We start from the raw sequence: 17,808 nt of genomic DNA on the forward strand, positions 1-17,808 counted from the left end.
AATTTGGGTGTATTAGATGTGCATGAATGACACCCTTAATGTATACTGCACCTTTTAAAAGCTCTTTGCTGTTAGCAGCTTTTTAAAAATCAAAGGCACTTAAAAATGGACTTTTTCCCTGAAAGTATTACGTATATCTGATTACTACACAGCCAAGTTGAAATATTCCCTCCATCTTCTATTCCAAAACAGATGGCAAATAATGAGCAAGTTGGAATATTCTCTGCTTATAGTATTTAGTTTGCGGTTAAGGACTTTCCAACTTTCTGGGTTAGCACCATCTCACTAGAAAACTGCTGTAGATCAAGGAGGACTAGCACAGCTGACATAATTCAGTCCCAAACCAACCTTCCCATATTTAATAGCTTCTTGGGTCAGCATGTGTCCTAAGCTGAAACATCTCAGATTGAATTTGGCTACGATCTAAGAGTACAGGGATGTGTTTAGCAGATGAGACTGGCAGGAACAGAGGCGCTTCATGTGGTCAGAGGTTCCGAAGGTGGTGGAAGCACTATGGCTGCTGATGCACTGAAGGTAAAAAAGGAAGGTTTTATCTTTTTTTCCCTGGTTCCTCACAGTTTAGACACTTGAATTTTTACTGTGCAGTGTGCTACAACTCAAGTGGGAAATGAGACAAAAGTGGCAAGATTTTTCTTAACATTTCTGCAAGCCTACCAAGAGTGCACTGTTCCAAAGTAAACAGCTACCCTGAAAAAAACCCAGAAGTCTTAAGCAATTAAATTCACCATGCCTACAAATGAAATTGTCATTCTGTGACATATGTAATTACCAAATAATTGTCCCTCATTTTAACAAGTGACAGTAGACTAGAGGCTTTCTTTTTCATTCCGCATAAAAATACGTCTGTAGTGGTGTAAAAGACAATTGATTTTAGGTTTTTCAGACTAAAATTGCTTTACACAAAAAGCTTCTTTCAAATGATAAACAATTGAAGTTATATCTCCTTAAATGTGTTTTGGTAACTTTTTTTTTAAAAAACATAATTAACTACTATATCTCAAGTTAACTCTTTAAATCACGCTACTTTCTTACACAGGTTAGTATCAGTTTGAGTACTGAACTGTCCTCATTAATTTCATTGAAGTCCTCATTAATTTCAGTCTTCCTTAAATTTTCTTGTTAGAATAGTGGCTATGGGGTATTCAGTTCCCCCCTAGTCAGAGTGCTAGTATGGCTTAGGTTAAACTCCAAATCCCTATACCCAAAACTCCCCCCTTCAGACAGCAGATTGATGCAACTTCAGCATAACCAGCTTTGGAGAAACATGACTTGCAAAGACTTCAGAAGAATTGTCATTAACTTCTTTAAAACAACATATGGGAATAAAACAGAACCACAGCTTTGGTTTACAAAGCATAGCTTTAATTAAACAGATTACTTCAATGAGTTTTCAAAGACAGATTTTAAAAAGTCACCGGTGTTTTAATATATGCTTTCTGGAATAACGCTGTAACATTTACTTTTGAAATACTTATTGCTAATATGTTAATATTTTTCACGTTTTACCAAGTTTTAATTATATTTTTGTTTCTGTTGAATGATAATTAACTCATCATTGAAATGCCATCTCTAGACATTTTCCATTGCATATATGCTTTCATAGGGATTCAGGCATCAGTCTGATTTGCAGGTTATGAAGAACTTAAATATGCCAGCTAGACTGAAATGGGAGCCATGCTTAAGTTACAGGAAAAAAAAGCAGCTAACCTACCGAAGTGGCATAAATAACTGAGAGAGAAGATAACGACTCGATCATAAAAGCTAACAAATCTATATACTCAGAGCTTCAGTTTGAGTCTTTTCTTGGGAAGAATGTGAAAGACCAGAAAGTGAATGATTCCTGGCCCACAGCATTCTGGTATAATCACAATAACCCGGGGAATTCAAATAGAATGTCATGTGGAACAAATTATATTAGAGAAGATTCTTTAATAAAATGTCATTTTTGACTCATGGAGTAGATTAAGTAACTTGCAGGGAAGTCTTCAGGGCCAGTCAGGCTCCAAGTGGATTTCTTTATGTTGTTCCCTAATGAACACCTCAACAGGTAGCAAGGTAGTTGTACCATCATAAAAACAGAATTATGGCTTCTTTGCTGGAGTTATTAGCACAGGGAGGTGGTTTCTTATCCCATGCAAACTGCTCAGCCACAGCTCCTTTCAAATAAGCCCAACAGCAGTCAGAAAGTGGTTTCTACTGACCCACGTGACAATGAACAAGCAGTGAGAATCTGGTATTCCATTAATAATCTCCCAGTCACTTGCTTCTTTCACAGTGTCATTTTCAAACCAATCTTGCAATGTTTGCAGTTGTCTACACCGCTGTAACCTGAATCTGATAAATCAACTCTTCTACAGAGCAAGAACTGCTTTAACAACTTTGTATTAGACTCTAACATGACACTAAATAGCAGTACATAGTTTGAAAATAGATTCAGATTGGTTTTTAGTATTCAGTTGTATTTTAGTTTCTCTCAAAACAGAGTATCACCGATTTGCAATCACCATAAGATAGCTGATTTCTACGTAATTCTTGTGTCACTACAGAATATAGTACGTTTGAAAAAAATAATACCTTTCATCAATGAAACAATTTCATTTTGAAAAGTTACTTTATCTGTAAGTTATGGGACAGGAAGAAGACAACCCAGGTTAAATGTGTTGCACAGAAAATCCAATAATGACCAGAATGCAGTGTTTAGAGGTGTGGAATTTTTAGAGTTTTACAAAGTAATTTCAGAAGAATCAGAAAGGAATCTGAAATGATGCAGCACAAAAATTGCAAGGATCTCACAATTCATTTTCATGGTGGAAAGGTTCTAGTTGAAACACACTAACATGCTGCCTGTTCAGACTTTCTGGGAGAGAACACAGAGGATCTTAGCTCTTAAAAATGCTGTCAGATAAACCATGTCACTCATGTGACTCACAGAAAACCATTGTCTGCTAAAGCTCCAAACACATTAGCACTTAATAGAGGTTTCCAAAGGCTGAAATCAGTCTCTTTAATCACTAAATGAAGATTCACTATCGGAACTGTCTTCTGCTTTCCCATCATCTCCCCAGGCAGGCACAGGGGCATCCGGGGTCCTGCAGGCAACAAAAATGTTCTATGTTGTAACTCCCAGAAGGTGGCTGAGAACACAAGCAACTTAGCATGTCATGTTAATGTCCTTTCACTACAATTGCATGCACTTTATTTCCAAAACATTTAACACATTAACTGTTTACAGTTTACAAACTCTCATCTCACTGGTATTGCTTCACTTACAACTGAAAAGCACTAGAAACTGTAACTCACTGGACATCAAAACTCTGTAGACGTCGATTTGAATGCAAATCTTTGAGGCTATCGGAAATACTGACAGATCACCAAGAAGTGGCAAACACTTGTAGAACAAGTTGAAAGCAGGCAATACTGATTAATTCAATATTTTTCAATCTTCAGAGTTTCTAGGGCTGAAAGGAACATGCTGTACACTATTAAGCAGTGTAAATAGTACATGAAAAAAATAACACAGGAAATGAACAATATTGTATCCAACTAAAACTGCAGGGATAATTTAGAGAAGCAAAAAAGAATTACTCAGAGTGGAATTTGGCTAGAACATTGGGTTAAATTTGACATGCAAGAGCAGCCATGGGATTTTTATTGACTATAAATGATCCGACCTCTTGTGCTTAGTTTTGAAGAGAATTTAAGATGGATCTAAACATCACATCAAAACATTTGCACAGGGGGATCTATTGGGAATGAAGGGGACAGAAGCAAGTCATCTACAGACTAACACTACTGACTGAAGATGCTGTCTCTCCCTGGAGTGTCCCTCCTAAGTATGCAGTGAGTTTGACAATACAAGCAGGACTGAGCCTGGTCAATTCTGAAACCAAGGTAGAAAATAAACAGGCAATTACACTTGGGGAAGAATGATCTTCACAGAAACTAGGCTCCTGTATGATAGTTAACTGCTCTCTTTGATAAAATATTAAAATAAGCTGACAATTGTATTATTCATCCTGTTGATATTTATCTTGGGACTACCTCTGTGTGTCATGCTACAGAATTTCTTTTCCAACTTTAGTTCTGTTTATTATAATTTCTGTTGGAAATCCCTAAGGTACTTTTGAAGTGTTTCTAAACATTTTGGGCACAAAAAATGAGAAATGCATTAAAGAAATGCGAAAGAGCCTTCCCTCTCCCCCCTGCACACCTCTAAAATAAATCAAAGAGTTTGCTTTCTTATGTAAATACCACTTCACGGTATTATTCCTTGTTGCCGTGGTAATGACAAAACAGAAGAACTGTGCAAAGACATGTGATCTGGAGAGACCAGTGCAAAAACTCGCCTCTAGTAAGGAAAGGAAGATGGCAATTAATTCCTTTAGTTCGTAAGAGCAGGACAAACCCTCTCACCATTTTATACAGAGAAGAGAGAAAGGATAAGAAACAAAAGTTAAAAATAGATAAATTGGGAGCTTGATAGAATAGGGAGTTATTAAACTCTGCAAAAAGTTGAGAAAGGAGCAGTAACAGAAGTAAAACAGCTGAAGGAAGACAGTATAAACAAATCCATATTATCAGAATTAGCATCTCTGCAGCCACACAAAAACACACGCTCAGTCACTGGTTAATAGCTGGGAGAGTGTGCAGGAACTGACTGAGCATACAGCGATAGCGATATGTACGTTTTCCTAATTTCCACTGGGACTGAGTGAGCAGGAAGGAGTGACTAAGGAACCTGAAGACCCAAGAAATGTGGTGTGAATGGCAAGATACATATTTTTTAAAAAGTCTATGATATTGAGACAAGGAAGCAAGAAAATTAAAAGAAGCGTCATCCCTGACTCCTTAAAATACTGTGTGGTGTGCACCTTGCCAAATAATTAGCTTTCTTTAACCACGTAGATTTGTATACAGTTTTCAAACCAGTAACATTTTAAAGAAAATCCGCCTAAGCCTTACTGTTGCACAGAATCTTTGACCCCAAACATATTCTGTGAGCCCCAATTCACAGCAATAACATTTCTGTCTTAGCCCAAAACAGACAATTCAAAAGCAGGTACTTTTTTAAAGTTTTTGAAATTTTAACCTATTACCTTATTTTTATCTACTACAATAATCCACCCAAACATGAACAGCAGCATTTACAGAAAGGCGTGGATCAGAAATGCAGAGTTAAAAATACAACACATGTAACACTTGCACACGTTCTTACTTGCGTTCTTTTACTTATTTCTCATTCGATTGGTAAAAATATTAAATGAGGAATAACTACTTTAGGCTCATTCAGAAACCAGGAAGTAGCTGGGAGATAAAGTGACTCAACCTACGACGATACTTCAGTTTTCCTATATTTTTATTTATTTTGTTAAACAAGTTGCTGGTTTCAGAATAAGCCTTTCCAAAATGTAAAAAGACTTCACTGGAAAGGAGAAGCAGACTTTCTAATACATTGACATTTTCTGAAGAGGATGCAAAACCGTATTGAACATTTTAGTGGCTATAATGTAAGAATGAAAGTATTTTCATCAGTTTAACAAATTCTGTGAAATAGTACAGTAAAACTAAATTACATGTCAAATCTAAAATAAGCCTAAAATTCATGCTTATAGTCAGACATGTAGCTTTGAAAATGAGTATCTATTCTTAGTAGTCTTCACAACAGGTTAGCTCACTCAGTCACAGTTTCAAACTGCTGACTTCAATTTACACTGTCGACGTTGAAATCAAGTTGTACATTCCATCTACTGAGGGAATCAGGAAACTGCTGCGTTGTCCCTCATGCATCCAGCAAAATAAAATAGATTTTGTTCTTAATACTCTACAATGATGGCATTTTGGTATTGAAGTGTTGAAAGAAAATATCTGGGAGAAACCTCATATTCTTAACAGTACAGTGAAAATGGCTACTGACGTATTATCTGATTCCTCATCACTAAATGAATATCGTCAAATGTTACCTTGTCATTGCAGTATCTTTTTCCTTGAACTGCATCCCCTCTGCTTGGCTTGGAAGAAGTCCTTCCATTTCCTCTCAAGTCTTAATAGTAAAGTCCTACAACTTTCTGTTTGGGACAGTGCAGTACTTACCCATTTATATACCAGTCTCTATTTCCTGGGCTTTGCCTTGGGCTAGACAATACTGAAAAAACAACCCAAACTTGAGACAGCATGGCTCCCCCTTTGGCCCTGATGGCCCTATTCAGACATACAAATTGCTAAAACCACCTCTCACAGAAGATTTCCAAACCTATTTTAATGCTCATCATTTAGATTCAAAATACCATAAACAAGCTCTTCTAAGCAAACTTTTTTCCAAGTTTTTTAAACACACAGTTGCACTCCAGCCCTACTGAGAGTTGCATATTACTTACTCGAGAAGATCTGGATTTAGCCCTTCAGAAATCATTTTGTTTCGTATTGCCATTACAGGAACACCCTGTGTAGGAGGAGGAAGAATAATACGAAACTACTGAACACAAACAGGTGAACTAAATTCCACAGGTTCTTTTAGGTTACACTTTCATACAAATTTATGCATGTCATTTGTTGAACAAAAGCATGGAATGATAATCTCAGTTGCCATCAGTATGAACCTAGAGGCGAGAAATGACTGAGATCAAAAGCCCTTTTAATCCTTCTCATATTTATGGCAAAACTTCTACAGAAAGTTGCAGGGAAAGAATCAGGAATGGGCAGATATATCTGCAATTCATGCAGACAAAACCAGGAAGCTGAAGTTATATGTATGGATGAGAACGTGAAGAACAGAGTAGCACAAAGACAGAAGAGAATGGTTGTGCTAGACAGATGAAGAACACTTGGACGTGCTAAAGGTATAGCCAAAGAGGGAGCAAAACAGAAGATGCATCTACTACCACTCCAGAAGAATACCTTAACGCAGAGCTAAAAATTGGAAAAGTCTTTAAAAAGCATGCAGAAAAAGGCAAACAGGACATGAGAACAGAAGCACAATTTAAAAGTGATTCCACTGAATACAAAGTGCCTGTACAGTCAGGCTTGAATCTTCTATGACTTGTGGACAGATTTTAGCCAACTATATAAGTGTTAAAAAAATTCCTTCCTTTCACTGCAAGTTCTTCCACAGCTTCTGTACTTTATTTTACTCAGCAACACCTAAGCATCCCCTCATCATGGATTGCGTATCCAAGAACACTTTGACCCACGTCGTCTTACAAGACACATTCCAACAAACTGCTCCTATGTTTCCACTAGAGTTGCTCAAAGACAACTTGTTGCTTTGCCATCCCCTGTTGCAAACCATCAGAAATACCACCTGGATCACTGCATGCCAAGATAGTTAGAAAAAAAAAATTAAAAAAAGGAAAAAAAGAAAGAAAAAAAGAAAAAACAAAGAAAAAGAAAGGAAAAAAAAAAAGGAAACGAGGAAAACAAACAAGGAAGAAGGATGCTATAATTTCTGATTTCCAAGAGACACAGCTACTGGTGGTCAAGGAAAGTCAGGAGAGGCCTCACAACCTAAATAAAAAGTAGTGTAGCACTGTTTTGGCACAGGACAAATATCTTTTGTCCAACGTAAGTAAAATAGTGATAAAATAAAGGGCAGCCATGACTAATGTTCCAGAGAAGCATGTGGTACTAGTGACAGTTGCTAACCTGGCAAAGTGAGAGCTGAGCTAGCTGTCTTACTGTGTTTTCCTTGTGCAGTTTCACAGCAAGAATCACAATCAAGACTTGTGCATGAAGATTCTGGAATAGCACACAGACAGGTACATAGTTTTAACAACCTATCAGGCATATCAGGAAAAATGTGACTCAAATAGTTGTAAGGTATTAGCTTGTAATAAAGAATTTCTCAGTAATTCACAACTAATGTACATTACAAAGGGGAAAGCATTTGAGTATTTCATGACAGTTTAAAATATTCACTTATTCTAGTAACAGATTTGGACACCAGGAATTGTGTGCCTATACACCATCTCAAACTATCTAATGCTTTTTCCCTCACTTGACTGCTCTTAGGGTTTCTTTCCCCAGCTCAGAAATCACTGATGAAGTGTTTATGCCATCAATTCAAACCAAGTGAAAGCAAGACTGAGTCAGATCAGGCAAAGCAGAATCTGGCAAATCAAAGCTTAACACTGCTGTGACCCTAAATCCTACTAAAATAAAACAGGAAGTATATTAAATATAAACAGTAACTACACGGATCATACAGGTCCACTGAAATGGCAAAAGTGCACTTTTCTAACAGAGGAGAAAATACTAAATTTCCATCGCATTTGTCTCTGCTCAGTTAAGATTTTAAATAATCCAAATCACTACACATTCAACACAGTGTAAGCCAGCCCTACTCCCAGCCTGGCCCCGCAGCCCGGGAAGCATGCAGGTCCTGGAGAAGCCAGAGTGCAAGTAGCAATCTTGTTGCAAAATAGGTTTTGGTTCTTCATAGTGCAGAAAGAGGTCACATACCCTAAGTGCTGGCAATTCCTGAAGATCAGTGCACTCTCCATGTTTGGTTTTTATTTCAGTGCTTGAAAGCAAGGACCCATCTGTATCAGGCCAGTCAGTATCTTGGCATCTATGCAGTCATATTTGTTATTTAAAGATGTTGTTTATCTGAAGTCATAGACTGCTCCTCTCAAACTGTCAACAGAAGTGTTCTGAACATTTGTTGTAGCAAATACAATATTGCCTTTGTAAGGTTTGCTTGAATATTATTGTATATTTTTAAAATTACGAATTTAGTACGGTCAGCCGCACTTCATTGAAATCAGTTTGTTACTATCTCACAGAACAGCTATGTTTAGTGTAAAAGAAATATGCCTTCATAGTGCTAGTTCTTAAAAAATAAAAATATTGTGAACAATAAATAAATGTTTAGTTCAAACAAATCTTCAGCTAGAAGCTTAAATTGGGCAAATAAATGACACTAACTAAAATACCTGACTGGATGACAAGACAAGTTTGGCAAATACAAAACCACACATCAGTGTGTAGTATGTTAGTCTGACTTTACCACACTGTTTACAACTGGCAGAGGAACCACCAGGAACTGCCAATACAAAGTACAAATGCAGAAGGTGAGATCTCACTCTTCTAGCAGTCACACACAAAAAAAGTCAAAGCAATTAGACCATCTAGCTCTTTCACATCCACTTTCAAGTCTGGCATTAAATCAATGCACTAACATAGTGTTCTACTCTCTGCTACCACCCCACTGCCAGGTTTCCCAAATGGCTTGTAATAAGCTACCCATAAAGTGACAATTTGTGATTCAAATGAAAAATAAGGTCTGGAGTGTCATCCAAAGTACCAAGCACACCAATTGTAATAATTGCTTTGAAGAGGGAATAAAACCATGAAGTTAGTTTTAACATAGGCAACATTTTACTCATACTATGACATAGTCACATTTTCCAGAATTATAATATCTATTTTAGAGGAAAATTTCCACTGACAGCTTGAAAATAAAGCCAGATTTTTTCTGTTTCCAATCTCATTTTTAATTTTGTGGATGTGAAAAAAAGAGCTCTTAAAAAATGTCACCGAGTCTCCCATTCACCTTTTCATTCCTTCATTAGTTTTCACACATGTAAATATTGAGATTACATTCATTTATTTCCTACTTATCTGTAGAACAGCCCACATATAAAGAGGTAAGCAAAACCTGCATCATGAATAACAGGAAACTGATGTGGAACCAAGTAGTGAAGCAATTCTTGTATCTCTATTTTGAACCCTGCAGAAATACCAAATACTCATGCTCTTGAGTACATGGGCAAAGCTGTATTTTGTACCCTACAGCAAAATCAAACTGTAATCATGTCTGTGTGTAGGGAATGATACCAATTCTACCAGAATAACTACACTTTCAGTGGCAACTTCTGTCTGCATTTACACATCTTCACACCTTCAGTTCAGAAGTATATTGGCAAAATTTTGTAGAAAGACCTTGCCTGAAGCTGGCTGAGGGAATGTATTACATCAATTCATTTATTAGAGATGTGCTAGAAATATTATGATGTTATCCTAGCTTAAAGATTATTGTTGCAATAGATGTCTTCAGACATCTAATGTTCACTTACATTCACTTTGATGTGTGTGACATTCCACCTAAAAATAACAAAGTACATAAAGAATGATAAGACAACTGACTTACCACTTGTACCATTTTGAGATATCTGGCATATCGAGGATCCTTGGCCACAGTTCTGACATTTTCTGTTACTACCTCTGTTTTCTGTAACCCTTCTTCATGTATATTGTTCTGCTGTGTACAAAGAGAACACTTTAATGGTTAGGTATGCAGAAGCACGGAGACTTCAAACCATAAAATCTGTAATTTAAGGGTAAAGTGCAACTCTTCTTCATCTAGATTATTCTCACTCGTAGTATTAAATATTTCCAAGATGAATGAATACACAAAACTCAGCTCTTACTATCTGCAGTTACAAGTGTGACTTTCTACTTTTAGTCATAATTTTAAGCAAAATACATGAGAAAAAACCACCTATAATAGCACTCTGAAGTTTGTTGTATTTAATGAATAAAACAGAACTAAATCAAAATGTTCACTTTATACACATATATATTTTTAAGGATTATTTCTACACATCTCTTCTAGTGGCCTAATGCATTTTTTACTCAAAATATTTGATTCCATAAGAAAGGTTTCGTACAGATCATATAATTTTTAAACTATAGTTTTCGCTATAAAGCATTAATCTGAAGGATATCATAATGAAATAAAAAGAATCCTTGAGAGTAAAGAATTAGAAAAAAAAGAAGAAAATGACAAGAGAATGTTTGCTATTAAACTAACCATCTGAAAGTAGCACTGGAAACCTCATTTCATGAGTATCTGTTCCTACTTCAGTATCTAAGAGGAGGAACATTTTAAAGAAAACAAAATAACCAGGAGTCATTCTCTAACATGGCTGAAACATGGAATGCTAACTGTCCATTCTGTCTCCCACGTTGCTGGCTGAAGAGTTACAACCTTTAACAGGCTGCTCCACGACAACTTCCACCAAATAAGAGAACAAGCAGAGACTGGACTTGGAGATTCCAAGAAAAGAAACTATTGTAGGAAACTGGGGAAAGAACCCCATGTACAAATGAGCCAGAAAGTCTCACCTAGTGAAGTGGTGATCACAGGATTTAAATCTGGGTTAAAAAAAACAACCAAACACACACATACATAAAAAAACCCCCAATAACACAACAAAAAATTAATTGCAGGGATAGGATCTTAATATCGATCACTTTATTATAAGCTGGCATTTTCTGTACATAGATGGTAATATACAGAAAATATTCATGTAACAACCTCTTTAAAATAAAGTATGCTAGAAACTCCGATTTCAGCTGAAAGCTCACATTCTAAAGAAGGCAGAGAAGAGCTGGAGTCATGTGATTCAAACTTATTTTCATTCATGACCTTCCCAGTCCCCTCATGTAATTCATGTTCATATTTTAGTGTGATTGAAGAAGAGGAAGTAGACATTTACCACTAGATTTGAGTTAGTTCTAATTATTTAAGCCACAAATTCAAGAAAGGAGATACTTTTTTAACAAGTGACATTTTTGTTTTAAATCACTTGTTAGAACAGTTTCATTAGTGAAAAACGCAGTTTTAGATCTTTACAGTTGATTTCTCTCTTCCAATAGGCTTGCTTCTAACTATTTCAAATAAGACTAGAAAGAGAGACACTGGACACAGAGAGGTATATTCCTTCAATCTGTTAGTTATGCTTCATTACTCACTCCAGACTGAGGTGATACAGCTGTCTGTTGATCCACAGTAGTCTGTGCCATAGGACCATTTGTAACACTATTCATATTTGCACTGGACACTTCAAATCTGACATCTTCTAGGCCAGGAATAGAGGATAACTAAATGTACAAAACATTATCAAATAAGCAATGAACATATCATAAGTCTATGTGTACAATAAAATCTGCAGCATGCTGCTTACCACATATTCCCCAGGTAGTTTTCACATTAGTATAATCATAACTTTTTATCACTAGTTTTCATATTTTGATTGGGAGGGAAAAAAAATAATTCTATTCAGGTGGCTTCTACAACAAAAACCCCAAAACACTGCATTGGAGCTTTCACTGTTAACAGCACTGCAGCACAGGAAAGGCTTCAACACCTTTCCAGCTGCGCTTTATCAACCCCACAAGAGCCAGGCCATCTTCTCTGCTACTTCCCCTACAGTGAAAGAAATCGTAACAAGAAAAGCTCTGTTATCTAACAGATGGGTGACTGGTTACAGATTTTGCAATCTTCTACATCTTTCACTCATTTTTAAGGAAATGCTGAGAGTGGATATTAAATACATTACATATCTACTTGAAGGAAATTCTGTTTACCATGATTATGAAGAATTCTATAAAAATGATCAATACTGATTATTCCTAAATACTTTGAAATAAATAAGAGTTAGTAAGCACTGTTTGTACTACTACAGTATTTTCTTCACAAAGATCTTAATGAATGGTTTCAAAATGTCCTATCCCTGCTCCCAGAAAAGACAACCAAAACTGCTTCCATCATTATTTAAAGAAGGATTGGTTAAACCTTTACAGTGGGTGTTTGTTTGGGCTTTGGTATTTGTTTCTGGTTTGTTTGTTTGTTTTCTTCTAGCAACTTAAATGATAATATCTGAGCATAGATTATATCCTTTTGTCATTTTAGCTAAAGATACATCAGACACATTGTATTACCTTAGATCCAATTCAGGTCACATTTCAATACCAGAAGATTTACAAGGGCTCTGTCTAGCTACTTATACCAGTTGAGAACCTTATAGTCTGGTAACACAAAGATATTTCGCTTGTACAAAGAGAGTAGCATTTCTTACTAGAGTTTGCATGGCAAATGCAATTTCATACCACAACCCTGCAACACAAGTTGCATACTTTAATATTGGAAAACTTCTCTCCATTTTCTTAAAACCAAACATAAAATCAACCATAAAACTGCCATACAGTTCAGCTGTCCTCTCAAGATCCAAATGCTCCTTTCCTGTTCAATATGTTTAACAGAGACTGAACCAACATTTCCACTATGTGCTGTTGGTTCCTTTTTTCCATATCAACTACATGTTTAAATGTTACACAATATAAGTGGCAAGACATGCAAAGAGAGAAATTGCCATGTAAGCATTTTATATTAGCTCCTTCAAATCATTATGAAAACTTATTTGATCAATTTAGACTATGATCAGGAAGCTAGTTCATGTAACTTAGGAGGCTGTCACTGTTAGAAGACAAAGTCTTTACACATACAAACCTTTGCATCCAAAATATTGAGTGTTGTTTCAATTTGTTGGATACGGAGAGAGAGTGCTGATAATTTCTAGAATAGAAAAAAAAATTGAACACATAAACACTCCCCTAGGCACTTGTACATATAAAATGGTTCACATCTAGCTAAACAAAATCACTTTTGTCTTCTACCTGGTGAAGGCAGAATAGAGTATAAGTGAAATGATAACATTTCAAAATAAATGAAGCAACGACATCCCTTTTTAGTACAGTAGCTACAATGGTTCAAATTTTAAGTAATCTTACTAGGCAGTTAGTTTTCCCAAATAATGAATAACAGAAATGAAGACAGACTATGCACAAAGGAAAGCCAAAGTAAATAGGGTATTACTTTGGGCAACTGGAGAATAATGGTAGACATACTGTACTCTCACAGTTTACAAACCAACTTTCTCCAAAGCTTTTTCCAAATGTGGAAGGTGAAAAGATGTGAAGTGTATGTATGCAACTGAGCAAATACAAAGTAAAAAAATCTGATAAAGAATACAGCAGGTGACTGAAAGTCAAAATGCATAGTGAACCAGAACTCACCAACTTTACATGCTCCAGGTGTACCTCGATCAAATTTTAACACTTTTTTTTTTTTTTTAAAAGACAACTTAACTTTTTCTACATTACTCTATAAGAACTGTCACTCTTTTAACTAATCACTACCATACTCCACCAGACCTGTCCAAGTGAAGTTGGCTAGCATGCTGGCTGGCAGATATGTACCACTCTGACAGCTTTCTGGCACACTGGCAAGATTCTGCCTGGCTCTGAAGCAGAACTTTAACACCCCAAGAAAATGGCAGTTCTGCCAATATGCTAGAAAAAGTAAAAAGAGACTGACAGGAATTAGTCTTTTTGGATAGTGCACCAACTTATTTACAGATGGCTTTTTGTTCATGAGGAGTTTGTTCCTATTGAAAAGAACTATGTGCCCTACATGTTGCTGGGGAAAGAGGAGGAAAGATGTACAAGACAGTTACATAACTTTATGGGTGAGTTTGACTAGAGAAAGAAATCTAGAGTTAAGGACAGTGTCAGCCCTAATTTTGAATTTCTTGGCTTCTGTTGATTTACACTAGGACCTTTCACGTTAAAAACAATTCTGCACTTTCTAAATACAAAAAAAAATTTCAAGGAATTTAGAAAGCAACCATTTAGTTTCTGGGGTAACAACACATTTAGGTTAACCAGTAATGTTTTATTAAGTAGACTTCACAGAGTTGCTGCATGCTCAAGATGGTTTTAAATATGTGTTCTGACTTCCACAGTGCCTATGTAATAGGTAATATTGTGATCATGTGACAACCACGTTTTGGACAACTGACAACAGCATCACCAGGCAGTTACACCGTCCCACATATCAAATTACAGTAAGTTTAAAAATCTAGGAAAAAAAAGTAATTATTTTTTTCCTCTGAAGCTCTATACGTTGATGTGGTAGTCAAATTTTATACTTGTCACGGGTCTGGCTCTAAACTTCACTAACAACAGAATTTCTCAGATTACACGGCTTAGTCTAATTGTATTTGACTGCTGCCCCAGCCCTGCTGGCTAGGGCTCTATGTAGTCTTTGTTGAATAAACTAGTGAACAGTTACAAAGAAACCACTAATGACAAAAAGGTTAAGCTCAAAGCCGCATTAGAAAACACTCTTCCTACGAGGAAGCACTCTTGTCCTGTTCAGTAGGCAAATCTAGTCCTGTCGGTCTGGTATGTTTCCACTGATGCTGAAGACACCACAAAAAGCTTATTAACGCTAAATATTTTTATTTTTCTTTTGTTTACAAGACACTAAAATTAACTGCTTCATGTTCCATACTAATCACTTGCCAAAAATGTCTTTTCTTCCACATCAAAATTATTTACATTTAGAGCTTAGTGTAACACCCTTTTAAATTACAGGGGGTAAAATCTGAAAGCAAGTTCTGATGCAATATCCAAAGACACAGATGAGGGCGATACTGACTGTCAAAATGGATTCAGCACCATAGGAATATGGCATCCTTCTTCCAAAACAAGATGATCTCTACAGACAGAGCTGCTCAGAACAAATTCCACGTATCAAAAAGTTCAAAGGCAGTGCCAAATGCAAAAGTTTAAGGAAACAGGATTAGGTGTGGTATAATCAGCAGTTCACTTGGGCATCTTGGGGAAAAAAAACCCAACTGTCTTAAGCACTTTCTCAAGAGAAACCTGAACAGAAAGCAGACTAAATTTTCCAGTTTAAGCTACCACTATTACTGCATCAAAAATATTTAAGTGAATGGCTTTTATTTCTAGGATTTTTTTTCCATTGTATAAATTGACATCTGGGAAAATAATAAACATACCTCTTCACAAACAGTAGAAAAGCGGTTGAGAAACTGCACTGTGTGAACCACAAACTGGTTTAGAAATGCTACAGTTCTTTTCTGCTGAATAGCAGGAACCTGCATTAAATAATATAAGAAAATTAGATTATACATAGATGTCAATTGCCACATTTGGATTCAAAGACCTGTTAAAAAATGTAAAAGTTTTAGAAGAAATTATTTTAGAAATCTGCCTTAAGTGCACTTGCTACAAATGCATATATATATATATATACAAACCATTTTTTGATATATATACATATACAGTATACAAACCCTTTTTCACTAAAAGTCTACTTAAATGACTGTTGAAAAGTTGCAGGATACACAGAAAAGACAAGATCCCCATATATGAAGGTCTGTTATCTTATTTAAGAAAACATTTTCAGATGAAATTAACAACTTTCCTGAAATTAAGTGCTAACATTTTTAAAAAACAGAGGAAATCAGAATTTTTCCTTCTGAAGCTTAAGAAGGAAAAGCAGACTTATCCATACAAATAGTTACAACCAACATTAAAATAAAAAAAAACCTGAGAGTAGTGAAATTGCTGTCTCAAATTTTAGTGGCCACCTATACTACTTATTTGCAAGTCCAGACTACCCTAAAATTACACTTTAGTGTCACTCCGCCAAGTGAGATCTGATGCACACAAACTTCTCAGACTAAAAGGTAGAATGATACATTTGTCAAAAAAAAAAAAAGGCTGGTGCTCATAATGTAACAGTCAGTTGGCATTTTTATTTACACCATTACACAAGACTGGAATCAGGAACATTCACACAAATGTTTATGTATAAAATTACAGCACCTCAGGGTTAATCACCTTGGACAATTGTTTGTCTTAAACTTCACATAGGAAATCACTGTATTGAATTGCAGTTGGTTACAGTGAAGGATTTACAAGCAAAACCACTTGCAGCCAAGCTTCAGCTGCCCTGAACAACAGTGTGTGATTACGGTGAGTCTCTGGTCTTCACCTCTTTGGTCTTTCATCTGTCAGCGCAGTCATTTGCTACACTTCACCGGTCTTAAGATGTCCTTATTCTTTGTGTGACTTTGTTGCTACTATCTCAAGTTTTCAGCCTGTGCCCCTGTATGGCAGGGTTTGCTGAAGCTCAATACCGTAGTTCTGAACCTGTCAAACGGTGCTTAAGACCTTCTCAGAAATGTATGGGGTAGCACAAAAGATGGAACGGCCACCGTGGCAGCTGGAAGCAAACCGTCTTTATGCTCTATAGTCGAGAAACAAAGCTAAAAAAGTGTTTCTGCATCACTGAAAGCCATGAACAAGCAGCTTCGCACGGCATTTGCCTCACAGTTTTAAGAGTGAAACGGCTTAGCCGTTACCTGTAAGGCCAGCGGAAGAGGCGCAGCGAAGCGCCCTTGGAGCAGCCCGCGGCGCCCTGGGGCACGGCCGGCGGCGAGGCCCCGCGGCGGGACCTGCGCGGCGGCTGCGGAGGCAGCGGGTGCTGGCGGCACCGCCTCGGCAGCCCCGGCGCGACACCCGCAGCTCGCCCTGCCGCCCTCCCGCCCGCAGCGGCGCGCCCCGGCCGGCCCCGGGCGCCCGGCCGTGCTCAGGGGTGGCCCCGCCGGGCAGCGGAGCGCGGCGGGGGCGGCCTGGGCTCGCCCAGCACCAGGGCCAGCGCAGCCGCGGCCGGGCCAGGCAGCGGGACGGCTCCGGGCCCGCAGGCGAGCGCCGCCCGTACCTTGGTGAGGTCAATGCCGGAGCCCACAATGGGCAGCCCATCCTCGTCCATCCCCGCGGCGCCGCCGGCCGCAGCGCAGCCCCGCGCCCGCCAGCACGCAGCCGGGCCGCGGCGCCTCCCGCCGCACTCCGGAAGCGCCGCCGCGCCGCTCGCGGCCTCTCCGCCTCGGCCCGGAAGCAAAACCCCGCCGCGAGCGGCAGCGGGGCCGTGCCCGGGGCTTGCGCGCGCGCAGCCGCCTCTCCCGCGCGGTGCAGCATGGGAGGCGCAGTCCGGGGGAGGGCGGGCGTTCGCCCCCTCGCCGCCGCCACCCCTGCCTGCGGCCGGGCAGCGTGCGGGCCGGGTGGTCCCGGAGGAGAAACGCACGGGCTTTGCCAGAGATTGCGTGGTTTGTTCTGCAAAGCGTCCCTGCCTCT

The 17,808-nt window shown here is 38.2% G+C and overlaps 1 protein-coding gene across 7 annotated transcripts; it reads right to left on the minus strand.

Moving 5' to 3' along the window:
- Positions 1-1,361: 1,361 nt before the first annotated feature.
- WASHC3 (WASH complex subunit 3) lies at positions 1,362-17,546 on the minus strand. Of its 7 annotated transcripts, none has more exons than XM_040595659.1 (8): positions 17,396-17,540; positions 15,666-15,764; positions 13,310-13,375; positions 11,773-11,901; positions 10,166-10,273; positions 7,660-7,752; positions 6,396-6,460; positions 1,362-3,110 (listed from the first exon to the last, which is right to left on the minus strand). In XM_040595659.1, the coding sequence occupies exons 1-8, from the start codon at positions 17,444-17,446 to the stop codon at positions 3,026-3,028; spliced, it is 696 nt and encodes a 231-aa protein (XP_040451593.1). In that variant the 5' UTR covers positions 17,447-17,540; the 3' UTR covers positions 1,362-3,025. The 7 variants fall into 7 exon arrangements, with proteins under 7 accessions (XP_040451593.1, XP_040451592.1, XP_040451597.1 ...); XM_040595658.1 differs by having other exon boundaries at positions 10,166-10,276; positions 17,396-17,539; XM_040595660.1 differs by lacking the exon at positions 1,362-3,110 and adding an exon at positions 6,139-6,163 and having other exon boundaries at positions 10,166-10,276; positions 17,396-17,541.
- Positions 17,547-17,808: the final 262 nt, after the last annotated feature.

This window comes from Falco naumanni, chromosome 5 (genome assembly GCF_017639655.2).
Source record: "Falco naumanni isolate bFalNau1 chromosome 5, bFalNau1.pat, whole genome shotgun sequence".
Classification (NCBI taxonomy): Eukaryota; Metazoa; Chordata; class Aves; order Falconiformes; family Falconidae; genus Falco; species Falco naumanni.

Excerpts from the sequence above, each read along its gene's own strand:
- WASHC3 (XM_040595658.1), bottom strand. The coding sequence starts at position 17,446 with ATGGACGAGGATGGGCTGCCCATTGTGGGCTCCGGCATTGACCTCACC. Across the intron at positions 15,765-17,395 it reads CCGGCATTGACCTCACCAAG|GTTCCTGCTATTCAGCAGAA; the intron begins GTACGGGCGGCG and ends TATTTAATGCAG. Across the intron at positions 3,111-6,395 it reads CTAAATCCAGATCTTCTCGA|GACCCCGGATGCCCCTGTGC; the intron begins GTAAGTAATATG and ends TGTTGCCTGCAG.